Genomic DNA, 25,021 nt, shown 5'->3' on the forward strand with positions numbered 1-25,021 from the left:
GATAACATTATAATGTTTTCCTGGTCATTATTAGGGCCAGGCAAGTCCCTTGAGACAATTAATGATGATGGATCAGATGTTAAAAGGCCTCCAAGAAGTTCAGCACATTTATGCATCAGCCTCAACAGACGTAGAAAGTATTAGCAAGTAAGTAGACCAATATTTGTCATTAAATCCTGAAGTTGCCTTGTTCTGTTTTATAATTCCATCATTTTAATTTATTTAATAAAGCTGATCCATCACTCTTGGCGCAGAGTGCATATGCATGTCGCAGGATGATGTAGACTGCACTCTGCAGTGATGTCTCAAAATTGATGCATCACAAATACTTAGTTTGCTTCTTGCACATTGGTTACTTCCATCATAGCATGGAAATCAGCTCTCATTGTTGCAGTTTTGTTTTGTGAAAAATGTATGGAATTTTTGAATAGACATTCAAGCATAATGAGGATCAAAGCATTTTGCCTTTAAATTTCTGTTTGAATCTTTGCAATAGTTCATTAAAAAGAAACTGAAGCTTGTACATCAGAATATTTACATTTTTTGTCTCCTTTCCAGTTCCAGAGGGCGTCAGTCTCTTCTGTATTAATCTTGTCTTGCAATCCTCTTCCTGTCCCTGTCTGATTGTTGATAGGACTTTAATTAAAGAAGGTGTGCTGATAAAAAGCAATGCCTAAGCCTGTTGCCACTTGGCACTCATACACACCTTCTCCTTTACATATTCCAGGAATGTAATCATGAGCCTTTGATTTCTCATCATGATGTCATTTGGAGCATATCAAATGAAAAAAAACTGGGTGGGCACAGACTGTGTCAAACCTAGTTCCCAATAACTGAATTGTTCATTGCCCTGCACCTTGGAATTTATTATATTTTCCTGAAGGAGCAAAGTAAATTACTGACTGAAAGCAATACATGAGTCAATCTCTCCAGTCCTTGAACTATAGATTCTTATTTCTTCTTGCCTGTATGTGTGCAGATCTTGAACTACATCCTTGCTTCATATGTTGAAAAAATTTAATCATTGGGCCTTGGCCAGTATTGCACAGCAAGTGCAGTGATCCCTGCTCCCCAAAATGCTAAAGACATTGCTGTTTGACACTTAACGAATAAAATGTCAGAAAGTAAAACTTTTAAAATAGGGACTGAATTATATCCACATTCTTGTCCAGTTAATTTGTCCTTGAACCTAACACATATTGAAATTGCTGTTGGTTTTAACGCTGATGAGTCAGGCACAGGAAAATTTCCATATTCTGATGAGAATTAATATGTTGTAAATGCATACCCTCGAGCTGCTTAATGTATGTAAAACTGTAGAACCATTTTGGAAGTATCTGAAACAACTGCTATTTGTGACAGTAATTTTAGGATTTCTGTTTCTGCTATAATGCTCTGGTGTTCAACAAAGCAAAATGGGATATGAAATAAAAATGTATGAGTATTGCAGTAATTTTTAGCTGCAGTCTTAATAAAACCTGAAAGTGATTATGTGAGAGTTTGTGCTACATTTGCTTGAACCATAAAATAAATCCAATGGCACCCTCATAATTGTAATTCTTTTGGTAGATTGAGCAGCTGGAAGAAGTACTGTTGAGAGCAACTTGAGAAAAGTTAGATATATCCTACAAGAAATGTGTCCGATTTGTTAATTAGCCTTTTGCTGACATGCTTTCTCCAGTTCTGCAGTTCTTAACATTCAACCATTGATACTTTAATGTTGAGAATGTTCACTAGATCCAGAATCATTAAATAAATATTTACTTTGAAGTTTGAAATATGGTAATCAACTTTTATTTCTTTTTATTAAGGTGCATTAAAAAATCAAATGACCAGCTGCTGTATGATGTCCTGAGTGATCGCCAATTTTGCTTGCCAGAAAATTTGAAATGTAATCTCTCCCTTGATGCACATAGGCTCCTTAAGAAAGCTGAAGCCAACTTTGATTCACGAGGAAAAATGTAAGTGATCCTTTATTAAAATTCTGCTTTGACAACCTGAATCATCTCTAAGAAATTATGGCCTGACATTTTTCTGTCCATAAAATGAAATCTCAATTAAAAAAAAAAGTCCCACTGTACACCATCATATTGTTAAATCCCTATGTCTCAGTATTTGGTTTTATAAGAGCCCCACTCTCATGAAGATTATAAGCACAGTGGCCTCTGTTCCATACACATTTTATTCATAGAATATGGGACTCTACAGTACAGGAACAGGCACTTGAGTCTATAATGTCCAGACTGAACATTATGGCAAACTAAACCAAATCACTTCTGTTGCTTGTGATCCATATCCCTTCAACCCTACACATTCATGTGCCTATCTAAAAGTCTCTTAAGTGCCATTTCTGTATTTGCTTCCACCACTACCAACAAAAAACAACATCCTTCCCTGCACATCTCCTTTAAATTTTTGCCCTCATCTTAAACTTGTAAAATTAGTCAGCTCGATCATGGGTACTAGCCTCTATTATCCAAGACAGCATCAAGAAGCAGTGCCTTAGGAAGGTTCCGTAGTGTCCAAGATATCTTCAAGGAGCGGTGCCTTAGGAAGGTGATGTCCATCATTAACGATCCCCACCACTGAGGGCATGTCCTCTTCACATTGTTACCATCAGGAAAGAGGTACAGAAGTCTGAGGGACACTCTCTCCGATTCAGGAACAACTACTTCCCTTTGCCATCCGATTTCTAAATGGACATTGAAACCATGAACACTATCTCACTTTTTTTTTGCACTACTATTTAATAGACATATACTTACTGTGTATATAGTAATTAAATGAATGTATAGTATGGAAATGAATACCAATGTATTGATCCACTTGACCCGAAACAGGAGTGTGTGGGCCATGGAAAAGCTCAAACTGGGCACGGCACCTGATGATGATACTTACCGTAATTCAGTTATTTTCTCTATATTTATATATCATGTATTTCATTGTACTGCTGCCATAAAGTTAACACATTTCATGATATATGCCGGTGATATTAAATCTGATTTTGATTCTGAAATGATATCCTCTAGTATTTAACATTTCTACCCTGGGAAAATTATTCTGACTGTCTACCCTGTCTGTGCCTCATAACTGAATAAATTTCTGTCAGGTTTCCCCTCAGCATCTGGTGCTCTAGAGAGAACAATCCAAGTTTGTTTAACCTCCCCGGTAGCTCATACTCTCTAATCCAGGCAGCGTCCTGGTAAACCTCTTCTGTATCCTTTACAAAGCCTCCACATTTTTCCTGTAATGTGGTGACTGGAACTGTATCAAGTGGAGTAGTATCCAGTAGCTCTGAATATCTACCTGTTTGGCACCACCAACATCCTGAGGTTGCTGGATTATCAGTTTTACTGTATATCAATTAAATTTGCAAATAGTTACTGTTACAGATTACAGACGTAACACAGCTAGTATATTAACATAGTTATCCCATGGCACAAGTAATTTTGCATGTTGTTGCTTAGTCATTAAGTCGAGTCAGACTCTTCATGACCTCATGGACTCCTGCACACCAAGTCTTCTTGTTGGAAACTGCCTCTCTAAGATCCTCCCAGGTCATACATATTGTCTGAGTAATATTATCTATCCATCGTAGCCTCTGTTGTCCTCGCCTTCTTTTATCTTCTGTTTTACTTAATATGAGAGTCTTCTCCAAGGAATCCTGTCTTCTCATGATGTGGCCAAAATATTTGAGCTTTTGTCTCATTATCAAGCCTCCTAGTGAGCTGTCTGGCTGTGTTTGTTGTTCTGTGTTCAATTCTAACTGTTGTTTCTTGATCTTTGTAGAAGTTTCTCACAAGGCAGATCAGACGTCCAGGTATCCCAAATTCTTTAAGGATTTGCCATAGTTTATTATGGTCCATACTGTTGAAGGCTTTAGAGTAGTCAATAAAACATAGACAAATACTTTTCTGGAATTCCCTCCATTTCTCCAATATCCAGCGTAGATTAGCAATTTGGTCTCTGGTGTCTCTGCCTCTTCTAAAACCAGCTTGTACATCTGGCAGTTCTCGTTCCATATATTGTTGGAGTACATGTTGTTAAAATAAAACTTGAAAAATACATGTCCTCTGGTATTAGACATTTCAGTCCTGGGAGAAAATTACTGGCTGTCTACTCTGTCTATGCCTTGCATCATCTGATACAACTTTGATCAGCTCTCCCCTCGACCTCTGCTGTTCCAGAAAAAAACAACTCAAGTTTATCCAACCCCTGCTAATAGCACATACCCTCTAGTCCAGGCAGCAAATCTCTTCTGGTAAATCTCTTCTGCACCAAAGCCTCAACATCTTACCTATAATGGGGCAACCAGAAATGAATGCAATACTTCAGAAGCAGTCTAACTAGAGTTCTGTATATTTACAACATAATTTCCTGACTTTCAAACTCAGTTCCTTGACTAATAAAGGCAGCCATGCATTTGCCTTCTTGATCACCTTATCTGTCCTGGGCCCTCCACAAAAGTGTAATTACAAAGAAAGCACGGCAGCGCTTCTACTTTGTTAGAAGTTTGCCAAGATTTGGTATGATGTCTAAAACTTTGACAAACTTCTATGGATGTGTGGTGGAGAGTATATTGACTGGTTACCTCACAGCCTGGTTATGGAAACACCAATGTACTTGAACGGAAAATCCTACAAGAAGTAGTGGATATAGCCCAGTCCATCACAGGTAAAGCCCTCCCATCCATGGAGCATTGTTGCAAGAAAGCAACATCCATCATCAGGGAACCCCACCACCCAGGGCATGCTCCCTTTTCGCTGCTGCCATCAGGAGGAAGATCCAGGATCTTCAGGAATCACACCTGCAGGTTCAGGAACAGTTATTACCCTTCAACCATCAGGTTCTTGAACCAGAGGGGGTAACATCACTCTACTTCATTTGCCCCATCACTAAACTGTTCCCACAACCTATGGACTCACTTTCAGGGATCATTCAACTCATGTTCTGGATATTTATTGCTATTTATTTATTGTTATTATTTTGTTTTTTTTCTTTTGTATTTGCACAGTTGTCCTTTGCACACTGGCTGTCCGCCCTTTTGGGTGTGGTCTTTCATTAATTCTCTTATAGTTATTGGATTTATTGAGTATGCCCATAAGAAAACAAATCTCAGGGTAGTATATGGTGACGTATGTATTTCGATAATAAACTTACTTTGAACCTGTGAAGCCACTTTCAGGGAGGTATGGACTCCAAGATCCCTTTGCACATCAATACTGTTATTGGTCTCATTACATTTGGTCTCCTGAAGTGCCACACTTCACATTTGATTGGGTTAAATTCCATCTGCCATTTCTCCGCCCATATCTGCAAGTGATCTATATCCTGCTATATCCTTTGGCACTCTTCTAAGCTGTCCACAGCACAGTCAATCTTCGTATCACCTGCAAGCTTACAGACCCCTCCATCTGCTTTTTCATACAGTTTATTTATATTTATCACAAACAGCAGAGGTCACAATACGGATCCCTGCAGAGCACCACTAGTCATATACCTCCACCCATTTTAAGTCCTATTAACCACCTGTTTTCTAAACACAATCCAGTTCTGAATCCAAACAGTCAATTCACCATGGATCCCATGTGTCTTTGTCTTCTGGATTAGCCTCCCATGAGGGATCTTGTCAAAAGCCTTAATAAAATCCATGTAGACAACATCCACAGCTCTACTTTCATCAATCACGCTCATCACCTCATTAAATAACTCAAAGCAAGTTTGTTCGACACAAATTGCCTAGCACAAAGCCATGTTAACTATCCCTAATTAGGCCATGGTTTTACAAATGGTCAAATCCTATTCCTAAAAATTCTCTCCAGTAATTCCCTGCCACTGATTGAGACTCACCAGCCTGTAGTTTGCAGGATTACTCCTGTTTTTCTTGAATAATGGAACAACATTAGCTTCTCTCCAGTCCTCCAGGACCTCACCTGTGGCGAGATAGAACATAAAGATGTTGGTTAAGGCCCCAGCAATCACATCTTTGCCTCTCTCAATAACTTGAGATAGATCCTGTCAGGCCTGGGCTCTTATTCACCTTAATGCTCTTTAATGTTCTATGTTTTGAATTGGTTTAATTCTAGCTATATATTCTAGGAGTATAAATTTAGTTTGTATAAGCTTTATCAGATGATGTTTCAAATAATGCTGCTCTTAAATAACTTTGGATCCATGCCTTACCAGTATGTTCCAGTCAAAGCTAAGATGGCTCGGTTTTGGGTTTGGTTAGCTGGACATTCTCCATCCTTGGCAGTCTTGTTTTCTTCATCATTAATCTCGACAATGTAACCAGCAACATATTGCCTGTTTCTTCAGATGAAAGCAAATTTGTTTAGCTTTGGTTGCAACTTATTAAAATCTTGCACTAGCCTTGCTAACTTTCCATTTGGGGAGAGCGTTCAGCTCTCTCAACACTACACTCTGTAAAGCTCTCTCTAAACGTAATTCCACAATCCATCCACTTCAAAATCCACCTCTGATTATACATTTGATTGCTACTGTTGCTAAAGATCTACTTTTTCTTTTGCATGTGAAGTGCTTTGAATGCTTTGTTTGTTTGAACATGTCATGTATGCTTTTGTTGTAACTGGCTATTCATTGCTGGTAACCCAATTAATAGGAAACTCTAATTAAGCCTATGCAGTGCAGAAGAGATGATATCCCACTGCAACTATATTTAAACAAATTCAAAATGCTCCATTTTCTGTGATAGACATAATCATATTTAATATGTTGACTTGAAGTCAAATTTACTTTGACTTTGAAAGCAATTCTCATTTGCATTTGAGTACAGTGCCTAAAAAAAATTCACTCCCCTTGGAAGTTTTCATGTTTTATTGGTTTACAGCATTGAATCACAGTGGATTTAATTTGACTTTTTTGACACTGATCAATAGAAAACACTCGTTGGTGTCAAAGTGAAAACAGACCTCTACAAGGTAATCTAAATTAAATGCAAATGTAAAACACAATAAAATTGATTACATAAGTATCCACCCCCCCCCCCCTTCAAGTCAGTATTTAGTAGATGCACCTTTGGCAGCAATTGCAGCCTTGAGTCTGTGTGGATAGCTCTCTATCAGTTTTGCACATCTGGACACTGCAATTTTTCCCCATTCTTTACAAAACTGCTCATACTCTGTCAGATTGCATGGAAATCATGAGTGAACAGCCCTTTTCAAGTCCAACCACAAATTCTCAATTGGATTGATATCTGGACTTTGACTTGGCCACTCCAGGACGTTAACGTTGTAGTTTTTAAGCCATTCCTGTGTCGCTTTGGCTTTATGCTTGGGATTTGTTTCTTGCTTGTAAACAACTCTTCTCCCAAGTTGCAGTTCTCTTGCAGACTGCATCAGGTTTTTATCCAGGATTTCCCTGTATTTTGCTGCATTCCTTTTACCCTCTACCTTCACAAGCTTTCCAGTGCCTGCTGCAGTGAAGCATCCCCACAGCATGATGCAGCCATCACCATGCTTCATAACAGGGATGGTGTGCTTTTGATGGTGTACTGTGTTTGGCTTACACCAAACATAGCGTTTAGTCTGATGGCCAAAAAGCTCAAGTTTGGTTTCATCAGACCATAGAACCTTCTTCCAGCTGACTTCAGAGTCTCCCACATGCTTTCTGGCAAACTCTAGCCAAGACTTCATGTGAGTATTTTTCATCAGTGGCTTCTCTTTGCCACTCTCCCATAAAGCTGCGACAGGTGAAGCACCCGGGCAACAGTTGTTGTTTGTGCCATCTCTCACATCTCAGCCACTGAAGCTTGTAACTTGTCCAGAGTTGTCATAGGTCTCTTGTTGGCTCCCTCACTCGTCCCCTTCTTGCACAGTCACTCAGTTTTTGATGATGGCCTGCTCTGGGCAGATTTACAGCTGTGCCATATTCTTTCCATTTCTTGATGATTGACTTAACTGTACTCCAAGGGACAGTGAGTGACTTGGAAATTTTCTTGTATCCATCTCCTGACTTGTGCTTTTCAATAACCTTTTTGCAGAGTTGCTCAGAGTGTTCTTTTGTCTTCATGGTCTAGTTTTTGCCAGGGTACTGACTTCCAGATACAGGTGTATTTTTACTACAATCAATTGAAACACCTTTACTGCACGTGGATTAGTTAGTTAATCCATTTAACTAATTATGTGACTTCTAAAACCAGTTGGCTGCAGCAGTGATAATTTGGCGTGTCATATTAAAGGGAGTGAATACTTATGCAATCAATTATTTTGTGTTTTAATTTGTAATTAATTTAGATCTGTTTTCACTTTGACATTAAAGAATCTTTTTCTGTCGATCAATGTCAAAAAAAAACAAATGTAAGTCCACTGTGATTCAATGTTGCAAAACAATAAAACTCGAAAACTTCAAAGGCGGTTGAATGCTTTTTATAAGCACTGTAAATACAACGTGTGGCATTCTTGTAATCGCGTGATGTGCGGCAGAAGAAATTCTTTTTGCATTCTTGGGTACTTTTTTTTAAACTTGTGAGCTAGGTGGTTATTAGAAGGCAATAGCTAGATCTGTCAGTTAATCTCCAATTAATGTGGAATTTGTAACTTTATTGCATAAGACAAAAATGGTTTTATGCAGTACCCTTCCTATCCCTGGGACCTTCCAAATGTTTCATAATCATTTATGTTCAAAATTAATATACAGTTGGTAACTGTAGGTCAATGTATTTATGACAGAATTTCAGAAAAAGTCATTAAATGTGACCAAATTAACACTTTATCCGGTATGGCATGGTTGTTACATCTCGGATGTGATGAGAACTCACTGTTTATCCGTGTTTTGACATTTTTCACCCACTTGAGGGAGCTGCTGCATCTTAAATTTTATCCGAAAAAAGGTCCCTCTGACTATGGCACTCGCGCAGTAAAGCAACAGAATTTTACCACGAGTTAAATGCTACCTTCTTTGAATAAGACTCATGTTAGTGATCTTCTGATTCTGTGATTAGTGTTGCTATTGAAGCAAGGCTCATTTTCATAAAGTCTCGTCATATGCTGATAATCTGCTGTTATTTATTTCTAATGTTGAGACTTCATTACCCCATGTGCTTTCTTTACTCTCCTGTTTTAGCCAGTTGTCAGGTTATAAATTAAATCTACATAAAAGTGAACTTTTCCCTTTGAACAATTTGATACCAACAAATTCTAACTTTCCTTTTAAAATTGTAAGAAACCAATTTACCTATTTAGGTGTAACATCAGTAAAACTTATAAGTGTTTATTTAAAGAAAATTTTCTTACTCTATTGAATCATGTAAAAAGAATACTATCAAATTGGTCCTCTCTTTCATTATCGTAAATTGATCGAATTAACTCTTATCAAAATGAATATATTACCTAAATTTATACAGGTGTCCCCCGCTTTTCGAACGTTCGCTTTACGAAACCTCGCTGTTATGAAAGACCTACATTAGTTACCTGTTTTCGCTAACAGAAGGTGTTTTCACTGTTACGAAAAAAGGTAGTGCACGAAAAAAGCAGCGCGCGCCCTGAGCAGCCAAGCTCCTCCCCCGGAACTGCATTCTAGCCAGCATTGCTTAAACACGTGCCTGTGAACAGCCGTTAGCAAGATAAGTTCTAAAGTATCGGAAAAGCCTAAAAGAGCTCGTAAGGATGTTACACTTAGCGTAAAACTAGACATAATTAAGCGTTTCAATTGTGGTGAACGACCTAAGGACAAAGTGAGTTTCGCTTGTGGAAGTTGATGAAGATGATTTTGAAGAGGTTTTGGCATCCCATGACCAAGAACTGATAGATGAAGAGCTGATGCAATTGGAAAATGAAAGGATAACAATCGAAACGGAATTCAATAGCGAACGGACCGAAAGTGAAGTCGTCCAGTAACTGAATGTGAAGCAACTGCATGAAATTTTCACTGCAATGATTGCAGAAAAGTGTGACTTTAATTTTGAAAGGGTACGTAGGTTTAGGGCATATTTGCACGATGGTTTGAGTGCTTACAAAGAACTGTATGATAGAAAAATGCGCGAGGCTAAGCAGACAAGCATACTGTCATTTTTCAAGCCTTCCACATCAGCCACAGCCGCCAACGAACCTCGACTTTTGACATCGAGGCAGGCAAACATAGAAGAAGATGACTTGCCTGCCCTGTTGGAAACAGACAACGATGAGATGACACCCCAGTGTCCCACCATTCCAACCCCCGTGCCGCAGACCGATACATTGCCGCGGAGAATGAAGCGGTAGCCGGGACGCACCCAACACATCTTTAAGAAAAAAGCCGAAATAAACGAGCTAATTAATTAGGTGCCGCCCAGTATGTAAATGTCGGCCCAGATCAGAGGCGACGCAATCGGCAATCGCCTCTGATCTGGGCCGACATTTACGTGCTGGGCAGCACCTAATTAATTAGCTTGTTTATTTCGGCTTTTTTCTTAAAGATGTGTTGGGTGCATCCCGGCTACAGCTGTACCACTGCATGCTTCGATGATCGGTATCGATCGGTCGGCGGCCTAGAGGTTGGGAACCACTGCACCACCCCAACCTCTGATGACTCAGCCTAACACACCATCAACAGTATGCTCGGCACTGTCTTCCCGATTCTGGTAAGTGATACTACACTGTACATACATTATTTCTACTTTATATAGGCTGTGTATTTTTATGTTTTATTTGGTATGATTTGGCCCTTCATAGCTTAAAGGTTACTGGAGAGAGTGTTTCTGCCGAGAGCGCTTGAGTGAGATTTTCGCTACGGAGAACAGTGTGGCAATGATTGTAGAAAAGTATTTCTACTTTATATAGGCTGTATATTCATCATATCATTCCTGCTTTTACTATATGTTACTGTTATTTTAGGTTTTATGTGTTATTTGACATGATTTGGTAGGTTATTTTTTGGGTCTGCGAATGCTCACAAATTTTTCCCATATAAATAAATGGTAATTGCTTCTTCACTTTACGACATTCCGGCTTATGAACCATTTCATACGAACACTCTACCTTCAGATGGTGGGGGAAACCTGTATATCTTTTTCAGGCATTGCCGGTTTTCATTCCTAAATCCATTTCTGATTCTCTTGACTCTATTATATCTTGTATATGGAAGAATAAACGTCCTAGATTAAATAAAGTTCATCTTCAGAAAGATAAAAAGAATGGAGGATTAGCCTTACCAAACTTTAGATTTTATTATTGGGCAGTTAATATAAGAAATCTTACATTTTGGTTATATTATATAAATCGTGAGGATTGCCCGACGTGGGTTTTTTTAGAAGCTAATTCTGTTAATCTCTATTATTTCTCTTCTTGGATCCTCACTTCCTTTGACCTTGAGTAAGTTAACTCATAATCTGGTAGTTAAACACACTATGAGGATTTGGATACAATTCTGAAAATATTTTGGCTTATTGAGATTTTTTCTTTCGAGTCCCATTTTTTCTAATTATTTTTTTAAACCCTATATGATTGATGTGGCTTTTAAAGAATGGGATAGGTTCGGTATTAAATGCTTTCAGAACATGTTTGTAGAGGGAAGTCTTTTTTTGTTTGAACAATTGTCAACTAAATATAGTTTACCCAAAATGAGATTTTTTATGCTCTCAAATAAGTGCATTTCCTAAAAGTCCTGATAAGAATCTACTAGATGTAATCTTTAATCTGAAACCTTTTTATAATGGATCTATATCTAATATTTATAATATGTTGTTGGGAATGAGAAGTGTTCCTTTAGATAAAATTAGAAATCTTTGGAAACAAGATTTACAGACTTCAAATTCTGAGGAAACTTGGAATCAAATTTTTAAATTGGTCAACACTTCATCGTTATGTGCCCGTCACTCTCTCCCTCAATTTAAAGTGGTCCATAGGGCCCATATGACTAAGCATAAGTTGACTTGTTTTAATTTAGATATAGCTCCGTATTGTGATAATGGAGAAGCTTCACTCATTATATGTTTCACACATGTCCGAGTCTTGGAAAATATTGGAAAGAAGTATTTCAAACCTTTTCGATACTTTTTAAAGTAAATTCTAAGCCTAATCCTTTGACTGCTTTATTTGGTATTGTTGGAGGAAAGGATATTATTTTGGAGCCATCTGATTTGCACATTTTGGCTTTTATGTCCCTTACAGCCAGAAGGACACTTTTGCTTAAATGGAAAGATGTGGCCCCTCCTATTCTCGCCCAATGGTTACGTGATGTGAAGTCATGTTTAAATTTAGAGAAGATTCGATGTTCAATCTTTGCATCTAATTGAGACTTTCGAACATTGTGGGGACCTTTTCTGAATTATTTTCAAAACCTTTGATTTGCTGTTGAAGCACAGATGATGACTAACAATCTTTTTTCTTTTTGTTCTACTAATCAGCTTCGGTCTTGGTAGTGGGTTAGATTTTTATTATATAATAAAATTATTATTTTTCAATGTTATGAACTAATTGGCTTGTACAAATATAGGGTAAGGAGTCTTTATATGCGATTTAGTTTAATGTATTGACATTTTTTCCTGTACTCTGTATTCTTATTTATATATATAAATTAATTAAAAAACATTGGAAACAAAGCTCATGCTCAGTGGCTATATTCTATTTCTTCATCGTTGAGGTAATTACATTCAAGGCTTCATCTTAAAAGATGTGAGATTTGTTAAATTATGAAATGATTTAGTATTGAGTGCAATTTTTTTTTACCTTGTTTATGTAAAAAAAAATTTCAGGAAATCCTCGCCACCTTCTTTTGAATCGCTAGAAAAATTGTTGACAAAGCTTTCTGAGGAATTAAAAGAAACAAATCGACATCTTGAAGAGATGAAGAAAACAGTAAGTTCTATGAAGCATTTTATAACAAACTGATCTTGTTAAATTACCTTACCTTTGTCAGTTCTCACAAAGAAAGAAGCATTTATTGAGTTGATCAGTGACAACTGATTTGAATCTTTTAAACTTGTTCTTTTGTTCATGGGATTTGTTGTTGCTGGAAAAGCCAACAGTTATTGTCCATGTCTAATTCCCCATAAAACAATGGCTTGCTACTCAGTTTTCAAAGAGCATTTAAGAGTCAACCATATTAATGTGTCTGGTGTCATGTCTAGGCCAAACCAGGTTAGGACAGCAGATTTGCTTTCCTGAACAGTATCAGTGAATTTTAGATTTTTGTTTTCCGCAACAGTCCAATAGTTTCATGGTCACTTGCCGATGACAGGTTTTCTAGATTTGACTTACTGGAATGTAAGTTCTCTATTTGGCATGATGGATGTTGAAGTCGCATCTATGAATCTGCTGTAAAGGCCTCTAGATACCACTCCAGTAATTTAACCACTATTCTATTGTATGCAAGTGTTACCAGCATGGATGCTTGTCTGTGTGCTGAATCCAGAAGCAGCACTAAGCAGCATTGGGGTGGGGGGAGAGGGGTGGTAATGCTTTCAATTGTGGTGAATGTAAAGAAGAAGTCTCAGAGCTCCTGAATTCGGGTGATAGCAGATAATCAGATTTTTGAGAGGTTGAACAAATTAGAGGAGGAAAATGAAAGTTACATTTTGTTGATTGATGGGTATATGGAAACATTTCCATGAGTTTCATTGCCAAGCTGAATGATGTTTATTCTAGGAAATTGGAATATCTTTGGTCACCAACATTAGCGAGCGTTCCTCAGTTAGATATACATAAATGTTGATTATTAGCTGTTTCCCCCAAAAACTTTTAAGATTATTAGCCATCTGGTGTCAATCAAATGAAATCTTCTAATTGTTAGCTCTTAATTGGCCTTGCATTGATTGTGGTTCAGACTTCCTAAGCTAATTTTAAATGAGATTCTTACAATCCATCTAATGAAATCTTTATCTAACCATTTTGGGAAAGATACAATCTCGTGCTTCGGGGTTGTAACACACTGCCACTCAATACTCAATATCTTTTTGTTTTCTGATTAGTATGGAATTGCCTTAATAATGCATTAATTTAAACATTTGGATTATTTATTTTATACAGGTTGCTTTTAATGGATCCATTGAAAGTAATGATACCATCATCCAAACCTTGAAGCTCACACTTTCAGACTTTCATCAGCTGATGACTGTGTTTTCCGTGGCATATGACCATGCACTTGGAGTCAATTGTAATAAAGCCTCACCTCAACTTTGCAACTATGGACCACTATCTAAAACTGTACATAACCTGTTAACAGATTTTACCAATGTAAGTTTCTCACTTGAAAATGCTGTCTTTGAAGTACAGAGATTGTTACATTTTGATCTTTGTTCTCTGTTTATTGACTTTACAGTGGTAAAATCAATACCTTATCAATCAGGATTCCCCAAAATGTAGAGAATCTGTGTTTGAGAGCTGAAATATAATTTCTGATAGCAATGATAGAAATGTTTGACTCAAGGGAGAGCACTTAGATAATTGGTACCCAAAATGGGTGCTATTGCCCTTGAGTGTGTTGAGTTTCTAAAGGGGCGATAAAGTTGAAGGGGACGTTGGAGGATGCTCAGTAGCAATGGGGGAAGCTGAGGGATTACAGGATTAATTTAAGAAATTAATTGCTTATTATAAGCATTTGATCCTCAGTGCCTCATAATTGATTCCAATGATCAAGTGATCATCTCTTGCTAACCCACTGTTCTCTTGGACTTTACTCAAAGTGCATTATAATCATTGAAAAGCAGTGTGACACTTCTGTATTTGGCATGTCATGAGAAATCTGGACTGAGACATTGTGTTATTCTGGACCTGGCACTGACTACTGTTGTACAGTGTTAAATAGTACAATTTCCATACTCCCATACAGTCTGTTGTTTTGAAAGAAGTTGGACAACGGCATTGAAACTGTGCTCCACTAAATATGATATTGGAAAGGCAATAAAAAACATTTTGACCTTTTTCCAAAGTGCAGGATAACAGTTAGAGATTTCTTTCTGCAACCAAAAGTCTTGATATGATTTTTTGAACCCCAACTTCAGCTCAAAGTCATTTTGTAGTGAGATCAGTTCTTCCTCCATCCTTCCTCATTACAAGTGTTCAGGAATGGGTTTATTACCCAATCTGGAATTTGGATCGAGAAAAGAGCCTGAAATCTCTGACATGCCTTTATGCAGCTCACCCAGAAACTTGAAAATCATTGTTTGGTATTCTTTCTTTCTCTTCCAACTCAGAGAGGCTTGGAAATTGGAAAAGGTTGCAAGGGTAAATGTGCATATAAATAGGGTTAACTTGGACAGAAATGTGGAGACAACTGATCTGACTTTGAAAAGATTCACATTATTTCCTTGCAATTGAAGGTTGATTTCATCTTCATGAATAATTCTGACAAATAAACAATTTGTTTGATATTCTTGTCTAATAGCCTAATATTCTTGAGTTGAATGAATCACTTGAGTCTTCAAAGAATTGTATCACAGTTTTAAAAAGTGCATAAAAGTATCTCAGGTAGTTTCCTTTGGAAAGCCATCTGACTTCTGTATGCACCAGCAAGCATTTAAGCTGTTCATCATTCTCAATACAAAGCTCTCAAACTAGTCGAGAATTGAGAGCGTGGAATTTTATTTTAATTACCGCTGATATAATTATTGAATGATTTTTACAGTCATTCACTCAGGTCTTTTTATGACAAAATGCTGTCTCTGAATTACACAGTAAATGGTATGTATGTTAGGTACAGCTTGTTTTAAGAAAGTAATAACCCCACAGTGGCGTTCGGTCATTGATAGTGCCCATCTGTTACACAAGCAAGAATGTTGGTGAGCAGAATGTCCTTCTCTTTGAAAAGTTGCTCAACAACCTGAAATATTGACTCACCCCTTGTAGCTGTTTCTAGTGCCCTTGCAAATAACAGCTCTTGAACCATACTTTCATCTTTTATGAAGTGAACATAACCAAGAAGCAAAGATTCGTTACCTGGCAAAGTTAATTAATCCAACTGCAAAGCAAATTCTGTTGTCTTAAGTATGTTGCACAATGTGTCTTCCACATTCTCAGACATTGTACTTGGAACTTTGAACTTTTGAGCATTTCATCTATTCACCTTTGAACAGACTCATGGAAACATAGAAAACCTACAGCACAATACAGGCCCTTTGGCCCACAAAACTATGCCGAACATGTCCTTACCTTAGAAATTACCTAGGGTTACCCACAGCCCCTCTATTTTTCTGAGCTCCATGTACCTGTCCAGGAGTCTCTTAAAAGTTCCTATCGTATCCGCCTCCACCACCATCGCTGGCAGCCCATTCCACGCACTCGCCACTCTCTGCGTAAAAAAACTTAGCACTGACATCTCCTCTGTACCTACTTAAAAGCACCTTAAAACTGTGCCCTTTACGCTAGCTATTTCAGCCCTGGGAAAAACTCGTTGCTGAGCTTGCTGCTGTTGGTTGCTTCGTGCTAGTGTAAATCCATATTTTAGATACGCCACACTATACTATCTACACATCTTTTTCGTTGGGTCTGCTTCTGCCATTTTCATTATGGATTAAGACTACAGTCAATTACCTAATGTTTAAGTCTAACCTGAAGCACTGCAATCAATAAAGGGGAAAGTTATGACATCATCATAGCTCAGGCAAAACCTGATTTTCTGCTTGAAGGTACAGAAAGTGGGGCAGCAATATCTCGGTTAGGACGTGGGCTAGAGAAATGCAGTCAAGACAATTCAAAAGCACAGATTCTGAACTTTACCCCATTGAACTCTATCCCCTAAATCACAAGAATTCTCACTGTGTGACCAGAGTATGTGAATCATAACAGTTAATCGTAGTGAACAGCAATAATGCACAGGCCAGGCCTGCAAATAACACAATTTTTTCAGTCCAGATTTCTCATGATATGCCAAATACAAAAGTGTCACATTACTTTTCAACAATTATGACGCGCTTTGAGCAAAGTCTAAGAGAACAGTGGGTTAGCAAGAGATGAGATGATTACGTAATTGCTGTAATCAATTATGAGGCACTGAGGATCAAATGCTTATAATAAGTATTTAATTCCTTAAATTAATCCTGTAATCCCTCAACTGCCCCCCTTGCTACTGAGTGCCCTCCCATACAAGCACCTTTATCCTTAAACTCCCACCGCGTCCAGGGGGATGATATTGCCCACTTTGGGAACGACTGGTATAAAGTGACTATTATTCCCTTTGATGATTAGGATATAGAATTTAGTGACTGGACAGTGTCTGAAGTCAACATTGCTGATATCTACAACTCTTTATAAAGGAGCTTGCTGGCTTGGCAGAGATAAATGTCACAAGCACAAAGTTGGAGGAGATTGTAAATGGACTACAGAAAGATGTCATAACGTGGGATAGTGGTGAAATTGCTACACTGCGTGAGTAACAGGAATATCTCGACTAACTTTGTGTGAATTTCTATTGCATGATCTTTCCAGCAGAAATTTGTCTACTGATATGGAAAAAAATATTTTAGCTATTGTTTTTAAAACATATATAAAATATAAATTTATTTTTCAGTAACTTGCTGGTATTAAATATAGGGAAAGTTTTTTTTACAGTATTTGGGGAGCAAGGTTTTACAATATTGTGTAAGTGTGCTTTTAATTCTTATCCGTGGTTTGGCCATGCACTTTCTCCACTACGAAACTAAATTTTATTTTACTTTAATGTTCACTAGAAATGAATTCAAGATCAGAACTACAACAGTGATTTTTTAAATTCTGATTTTATGAGGAAATATGGTTCCTCTTTCATGTTGTTCTATTAAATCAGTTCCCCACAATATCTCTTTTGAGACCAAATGCAACTTCTGATCGAAAGATTCAGCATGCTATTTGATCTTGGGGTTGGTAAGGGACAGTGTTGGTCTGCTGTACGTAGCATCAGTTTTTCTCAATGTAGTGGAAAATCATGAGGTACTTTATGGATGAAACAGAAAAGCAAAGGAATTTTAAATGGTGACAGATTGGGAAATGTTGATGTTTAAAAGGACATAGAAGTCAGTGAAAGCTAATGTGCCAGAAGGTAAGTTGTATGTTGACATTTCTTAAAGGATTTGTGTGAATGTTTTCAGCCATTTTCTGGAGACTTGATGAACCTGCACTTGGAATATTGATTTCCTTGCTATAGAGGGAGTACAGTAGACTGAGATAAATGGTGTGCTGTGTGAGAAGAGACTGGGTAGACTGGCCAGTATTCTCAGGAATATAGAATAATGAGAGGTGGGCTCACTGAAGCTTACAATATTCCTTCAGGGGTCAAAAGTTGTATGCAGAAAGAAATTGAGATTGAGAAGTCTAGAACCAGGTGTCAAAGTAGTTTATTGTCATGTGAACAAGTATATGTATGCACAGTGCATTAAAGAACTTACCTGCAGCAGCATCACAAACACAGCATCATACAGGTCCACAACCCCTTATCTGAAATTCTGAAAACTGAAAAGCTCCGAAAACCAAAGTTTTTCTCATGGAGTGTGGAGCGTGACGTAACAAGGCTTGTTTGGCGTGCCAACAGCTGACGTCGCTCAATTCGAGTTAATTGCTGGCCTTGAACAACGTGCCTTTATCAGTGAGCAAGAGATTATGGCAGTTTATTCAGTTAAAGAGGGATTGCTTAGACATAAACCTATGTCAATGAGACAGATGACACTTGAAGAAGTCTTTTAAAATGCCGTCTGTCGTAGTGCTGCTTCATAACTTGAGAATCCTATTCCTGGCCCATCGGGTACCTGTAGAGTATTTAGCTTTGTTTGCCAGACGTAATGCAACTTAACTAGAGGTACCTGTATGTAGTTAGCTTAGTTTGAACCTGTATATGTCCTAGAGTATTTACATTCTACATTTATTCCAATAAGTCATTTACCATGTGTTTGATTCAGTTCGTTTGAAGCTGTATATTTTTATGTTTTATTGAATGTTTTTTGTTGGAAACAAAATGTACTAGTGTATTTATGGTCTATAATTATCCCACTATTTCACTTATCAGTACTGTATATTACTCTATAAATAAACTGTAATAGTATTTGTAAAAGAGCGCGGATCGGGAAAACCCAGAAGTTCTCTCTCCAGCACTTGTTGTTTGAGCATGTACAGACTTTTTTTCTTGTCATTATTCCCTAAACAATACAGTATAACAACTATTTACATAGTATTTACATTGTATTAGATATTATAAGTAATCTAGAGATGATTTAAAGTATATGGGACGATGTGCATAGGTCCGGAGCTCCCCCGGGTCCTAAAGTCCACCCACACTGAGACAGATTAATTATCAATTTTCTGAAGTCCGAAATGCAACTGGCCCCAAGGATTTCGGATAAGGGATTGTGGACCAGTATAAGCAGCCTTAACAAAAAAACACACAAATTAGGAGGTAAGCCATTTAGGGATGCATGACTGGAATCCTAAAGCCATGCCTATGGACTCCGATGAGAAATTTTTTTCCTCCCACACTGAAAATGGTGATTTTTCCATTAGTATTCTCTATCCTCCTGAGGTGTGGAAGTTCAGCCACTGAATTATTTGAAAATGGATCTTGTTGATAAATAGTTTCCTGATTATTAAAGGAGCCAAGAGATGTGGCGATAGTACAGAAAAATGGCACTGAAGTTAAAGATCAGCCGTGATCTTGATGAATGTTGGAACAGGCTCAAGGGGCCTGATGGCTGCCTTTGGCTCCTGTTTCATATGTTCCATGCAGAACTGATTGTTCTCCTAAAATGATGTGAATGGTCTGGCTAAGATGTGAGTCATCAGTCATAAGGTCAAGTTTGTGGATCAAGAGGCAGTATTGGCAGTGCTAGGTAGTATGACGCATTTTGCTTTGCGAAATGACTTATTTAGATTCAGTAGCTGACCTACACAGGATACGTCTGATCTAAGTTCACAGCTACTATGGGTGACATTCGTTGCAGGATATGACAATTACGTAAGTGATGATGGGAGTGATCTGTCTAAAGCTTATTGGTGATAAAGGTTTTTCCCTAACTTGGAATACTCTGTTGTCTCCTTAACACAGGGGTTTCTAACCACAGAACCCCCCCCCCCCCCGGGTTCCATGGCATTAAAAAAACAGGTTGGGAACACCTGCCTTAATGTGAAACTTTGCCGCTGTTGAATAGTTTGTTGAGCCTGTTTGCTGGTAGTATTTGATGAGCCATAATGAATTCTCAGAAGGGGCTGACTTAGTATTTTTATCTTTTAGAGAGCAAATTGGTTAGATTTTGAGTTCCATCTACCTAAGGTATATCTTGGGATGAAATACCAGATTCTTTATAGTCCCCACAAAGTTATGGTTAATTCTCATAGCTAGCTGTGAAGTTTCCAATTTATTCATTGTCTATGTAAAGGTGCCCTGCAGAATATCTGTAGAAGGGAGTATTTTGCACTATTACGCTCAGGTGGAATGATATTCTCCTAATTATCTTTTAAGAAGGGGCTGCTTTCTGATTCGAATACATTGATAAATATGTATTAGTGATGTATTTTGAAACTTTTATTGTTGAGGTAAATTTATTCTACATCTGAACTTAAGTAATCTGATAGACATAACCAATAAGTGCTGGAAATTTTTTTTTTCCAAAAATACAATTCCTCTCCCAAGTATGACGATAATCAAGTGAATTATCGAAGGTTGCCTTATCTGAGTTAGTGACTTTTAGTTGCAGTATGTTTGTGTTTTATTGAACTCATAATTTGCATGCACGAAACTATTTCACTCCTTATTTATTGTTCTCCGCTACCACTGGTTTAAGAAATTAATTGGCAAGAACATTTAGCTAAGAATGTAAGATTTATTGGAGTTAACCCAAGAACATGTAAAACAAGCAACAGCATTTTTTAAATAATTTGAGACAAATAGAACTGCTAGTTTCATGGCAAAATTTCTGATACTGAGTACACTGTTTGTGAATTTTATGCAGTGACATTGCTTTTAAAATTTGACACTTTTTCTTTCAGCAACACAAGTGAAAAAGATGAAGAGGAAATATGCAGGTTTTCTGGAAGCTTTTCAGAACCATGCCTAATTAAGTTGTACTTCTGCAGAATAGTCTTTAATACTAACTCTTACTGAGCTCCCTCGCCTATTTTTGAAAATAAAAATGCTTTTTTATGAAAAATATTCCAGATTTTAAAGCTTTCTAAAAAATTGTATTGTGCAGTAATTAGCAATAATTATTAAATTTTTTTTACTAAGTTAATAATGTGTCATGTTTCATTAACTGGGGTAGCATTGCACTTAAACATTTTCAAGTATAATAGCCTTGTGATTTTATTTGTTTAATAGTTAATGTTGTACATGTCCTAATTGAGAAAGTGCTGAAAAAGTGCTTTCTATTTCACTTTTACTGAGAACATCATGTTTGAAATGTGCAGAAGTATTATTAGTTGATGTTCTTTATAATCAGCCCAGTATCTTAGCTGCCAGCTGTGTGTCATGTTCAGTCCTCTAGGCCAGTGGTCCCCAACCTCCAGGCCACGAAGCATGCAGCGGTGCAGCGGTAGCCGGAATGCACCCAGCACATCTTTAAGAAAAAAGCCAAAATAATATTTTGGCTGTTTTCTTAAAGATGTGCTGGGTGCGCTCCAGCTACCGCTGCACCCCTGCATGCTTTGCAGCCTGGTATCGGTCCGCGGACAGGAGATTGTAGGTACCAGTCCTATCTCAGATTTGCACTTTATAAGTTGTCTTAAGTTGACATTGCTGTCTAGTTCCCAGAAAGCACTGCTTAGTGGCTGTTCCATCTTTTTGATAAGATTTAAAAACTAAGGCCCTGTCCAATTCATCTGAATTCAAAACATCCCACAGCATTATTTCAAAGAACAGTATACATGGTTATGTATACATTGTCCTTGTTAATATAAATCCTTACATCAACATCGCCATCCATTGTCACCATCCATTGTCCTTGTTAATATAAATCCTTACATCAACATCGCCACAGCAGATTTATCTGATCTTGATAAGTTTATGGAGGTTTGCATGGGCAAATTTGTGATTGCATTCTGATACAGTGCCTATAAGAAGTATTCACCCCCCCCCAGAAGTTTTCATGTTTTATTGTTTTACAACATTGAATCACAGTGGATTTAATTTGGCTTTTTTTGACACTGATCAACAGAAAAAGGCTCTTTTGTGTCAAAGTGAAAACAGATCTCTACAACGTGACCTAAATTAATTACAACTGTAAAACTCAAAATAATTGATTGCTTAAGTATTCACCCCTCCCCCTTTAATATGACACACCAAATCATCACTGCTGCAGCCAATTGGTTTAGAAGTCAGATAATTAGTTAAATGGAGATCTATTTTGGGAGACTTGTGTGCAGTCGAGGAGTTTCAATTGCTTGTAGTAAAAATACACCTGTATCTGGAAGATCCGACTACTGGTGAGTCAGTATTCTGGCAAAAACTACACCATGAAACAAAAGAACACTTCAGACAACTCCGTAAACAGCACAACTCTCTGAATATCCCTTGGAGTACAGTTACGTCAATCAACAAGAAATGGGAAGAATATTGCACAGCTGTAAATCTGCCTAGAGCAGGCTTGTCCTTAAAAACTGAGTGACCGTGCAAGAAAGGGACTTGTGAGTGGGGGCACCAAGAGACTTATGCCAAATCTGGAGGAGCTACAGGTTTCAGTGGCTGAGATGGGAGAGACTGCACATACAACAACTGTTGCCCGGGTGCTTCACCAGTTGCAGCTTTATGGTAGAGTGGCGAAGAGAAACGCACTGTTTGGAAAAATACTCACATGAAATCTCAGCTGGAGTTTGCCAGAAGGCATGTGGGAGGCTCTGAAGTCAGCTGGAAGAAGGTTCTATGGTCTGATGAAACCAAAATTGAACTTTTGGCCACCAGCCAAACACTGCATATCATCAAAAACACACCATCCCTACCGTGAAGCATGCTGGTGGCTGCATCATGCTGTGGGAATGCTTCACTGCAGCAGGCCTTGGAAAGCTTGTGAAGGTAGAGAGTAAAATAAACATTTACGGTAAATGGACATTGAACCCGTGAACACTAACTCACTTATATTATTTCTGTTTTCTTTGCATGATTTTTAATCTATTCAATATATCTATGGAAAGGAAAGGTACGTTGCATCCAGAGTTTCTCCGGTTAGCGGACAATTTCTCTCCATGCCTCTCTGACGTAGTGGGGAACCACGTTTGAGGCAAGCTACAGCAGTCGTTTGCCATTGCATTCTGTCGGGTGAATTTCCAAAGAGATCACCAGCTCGTAACCCAGCACGGATGGAAAGCGTGTAGGGGAGCCAGCTCGATACGAACTCGGGACCTTTTGTCCCGAAGTCCGGCACTGATGCTACTGCGCCACCAGCCGGGTCCAATATATCTATAATGAAATTGATTTTTTTTTCTTCTATATTATCTGAATATTGAACTGCTGCTGCTAAGTTGACAAATTTAACGACACATGCCGGTGATAATAAACATGATTCTGATTCTGAACTAAATGCAGCAAAATACAGGGAAATCCTGGAGGAAAACCTGATGCAGTCTGCAAGAGAACTGTGACTTGGGAGATTTGTTTTCCGGTAAGATGATGACCCCAAGCATAAAGCCAAACCTACACAAGAATGGCTTAAATGCAACAAAGTTAATGTCCTTGACTGGTCAAATCAGAGTCCAGATCTCAATCCAATTGAGAATTTGTGGCTGGACTTGAAAACAATCCCCATGCAATCTGGCAAAGCTTGAACATTTTTGTGTTCAAATGTGTAAAGCTGATAGAGACCTATCCACACAGACTCAAGGCTGTAATTACTGCCAGAGGTGCATCTACTAAATACTGACTTGAAGGGGGAGAATACTTATGCAATCAATTATTTTGTCCTTTATATTTGTAATTAATTTAGATCACTTTGTAGAGATCTGTTTTCATTTTGCCACAAAAGAGTCTTTTCAATGTCAAAAAAAGCCAAATTAAATCCACTGTGATTCAATGTTGTAAAACAATAAAACATGAAAACTTCCAAGGGGAGTGAATACCTTTTATAAGCACTGTATCACAGGAGTGAATGCATATTTAAAAGAATAATTAATATTTTGCGAATGATGTTAAAATGTTTAATACTATCTGAATTTGAGCCTTCTTGCATACCTCAAGTTTTAATTATTTTCCCTGTAATAGTGAGCACTAGATAAAAGATTTATTTAGAATCCCTGTGTAAAATGTTCATACTGATTACATGAAAACATGATTGAATATACATTATTTAGAGTAACAATACGAAATGCTGAAGGAGCTCAGCAGATCGGGTGGCATCTATGGCAAGGAATAAAGAGTGAAAGTTTCAGGCTGCGACCCTTCATCAGGACTGTATCGGAGCCACTGGATAGTAATCATCAAAACACATTACCTTTGTATTCTTTGGCACAGGATAAGTGATGGTCTTAACAGGTGGCAACCTCCTTTTAGGATAGGAAAAGGGTTAAAGGTGTTTGAATACTCCCAACGGCTTATCAACACAGGATCTGAGAACACAGCCAGGGCTTCAGCACGGCCAGTAGTTTTCTACAGGTTTGCTTTTCGGTAAGCTCATCTGATGTCTGCGACAGGTGAATCAGAGGGTGTTTGAACAGATGACATAATTTCTCTGACTACCTATACAAAACTGTATAGGATGCATTGATCTCATTGGGTTGATGTTAGCAGTACTGCTTCACTTCATTTTGCAGCCCGTTTAGCATGCAAACCTTGCCAGAATCAATGGCTAACCTGGGACTCTAGCTTGGTGTGGTATGAACTTATGCCATCCTTGTTGTTTTTACACAGGTCATATCTAGATTTCATACACTGGTTCGAATCACCTGATTGGATGTCTTCGACCTGGATTTCAGTAGGGAGTGGACCTCCTGGGGTTGTTTAAAGTTCCGATAAAGATACCACATTACATATAATTTTCTACATTTTTAAGTTCATGATCTACAAAGTCCTTTAATGTTCCATTTGTAAGTTTCCACCTACCCATGCAATCTGCTTTCAATAAAAATAATGGCACATTCCTCAAAGTTTTGCATATATGAATGGTAGATGACCAAGTCTTTAGTGCCAATCAGTTAATTACCGC

General features: G+C 37.9%; 1 protein-coding gene across 1 annotated transcript in view; it reads left to right on the forward strand.

Annotated features, from left to right (window-relative positions):
• haus7 (HAUS augmin-like complex, subunit 7) overlaps positions 1-21,106 on the forward strand; it is a 39,991-nt gene extending 18,885 nt beyond the window's left edge. The window contains exons 5-10 of the mRNA XM_063036987.1: positions 35-147; positions 1,812-1,961; positions 12,692-12,794; positions 13,965-14,171; positions 17,189-17,300; positions 20,883-21,106. Of these exons, the coding sequence (XP_062893057.1) occupies positions 35-147; positions 1,812-1,961; positions 12,692-12,794; positions 13,965-14,171; positions 17,189-17,300; positions 20,883-20,950 (753 nt within the window). The 3' untranslated portion in view covers positions 20,951-21,106. The remainder of the gene's footprint in view (positions 1-34; positions 148-1,811; positions 1,962-12,691; positions 12,795-13,964; positions 14,172-17,188; positions 17,301-20,882) is intronic.
• The last annotated feature ends 3,915 nt before the right edge of the window (positions 21,107-25,021 follow it).

The sequence above is a fragment of the Mobula hypostoma genome, chromosome X1 (assembly GCF_963921235.1).
Source record: "Mobula hypostoma chromosome X1, sMobHyp1.1, whole genome shotgun sequence".
Classification (NCBI taxonomy): domain Eukaryota; kingdom Metazoa; phylum Chordata; class Chondrichthyes; order Myliobatiformes; family Myliobatidae; genus Mobula; species Mobula hypostoma.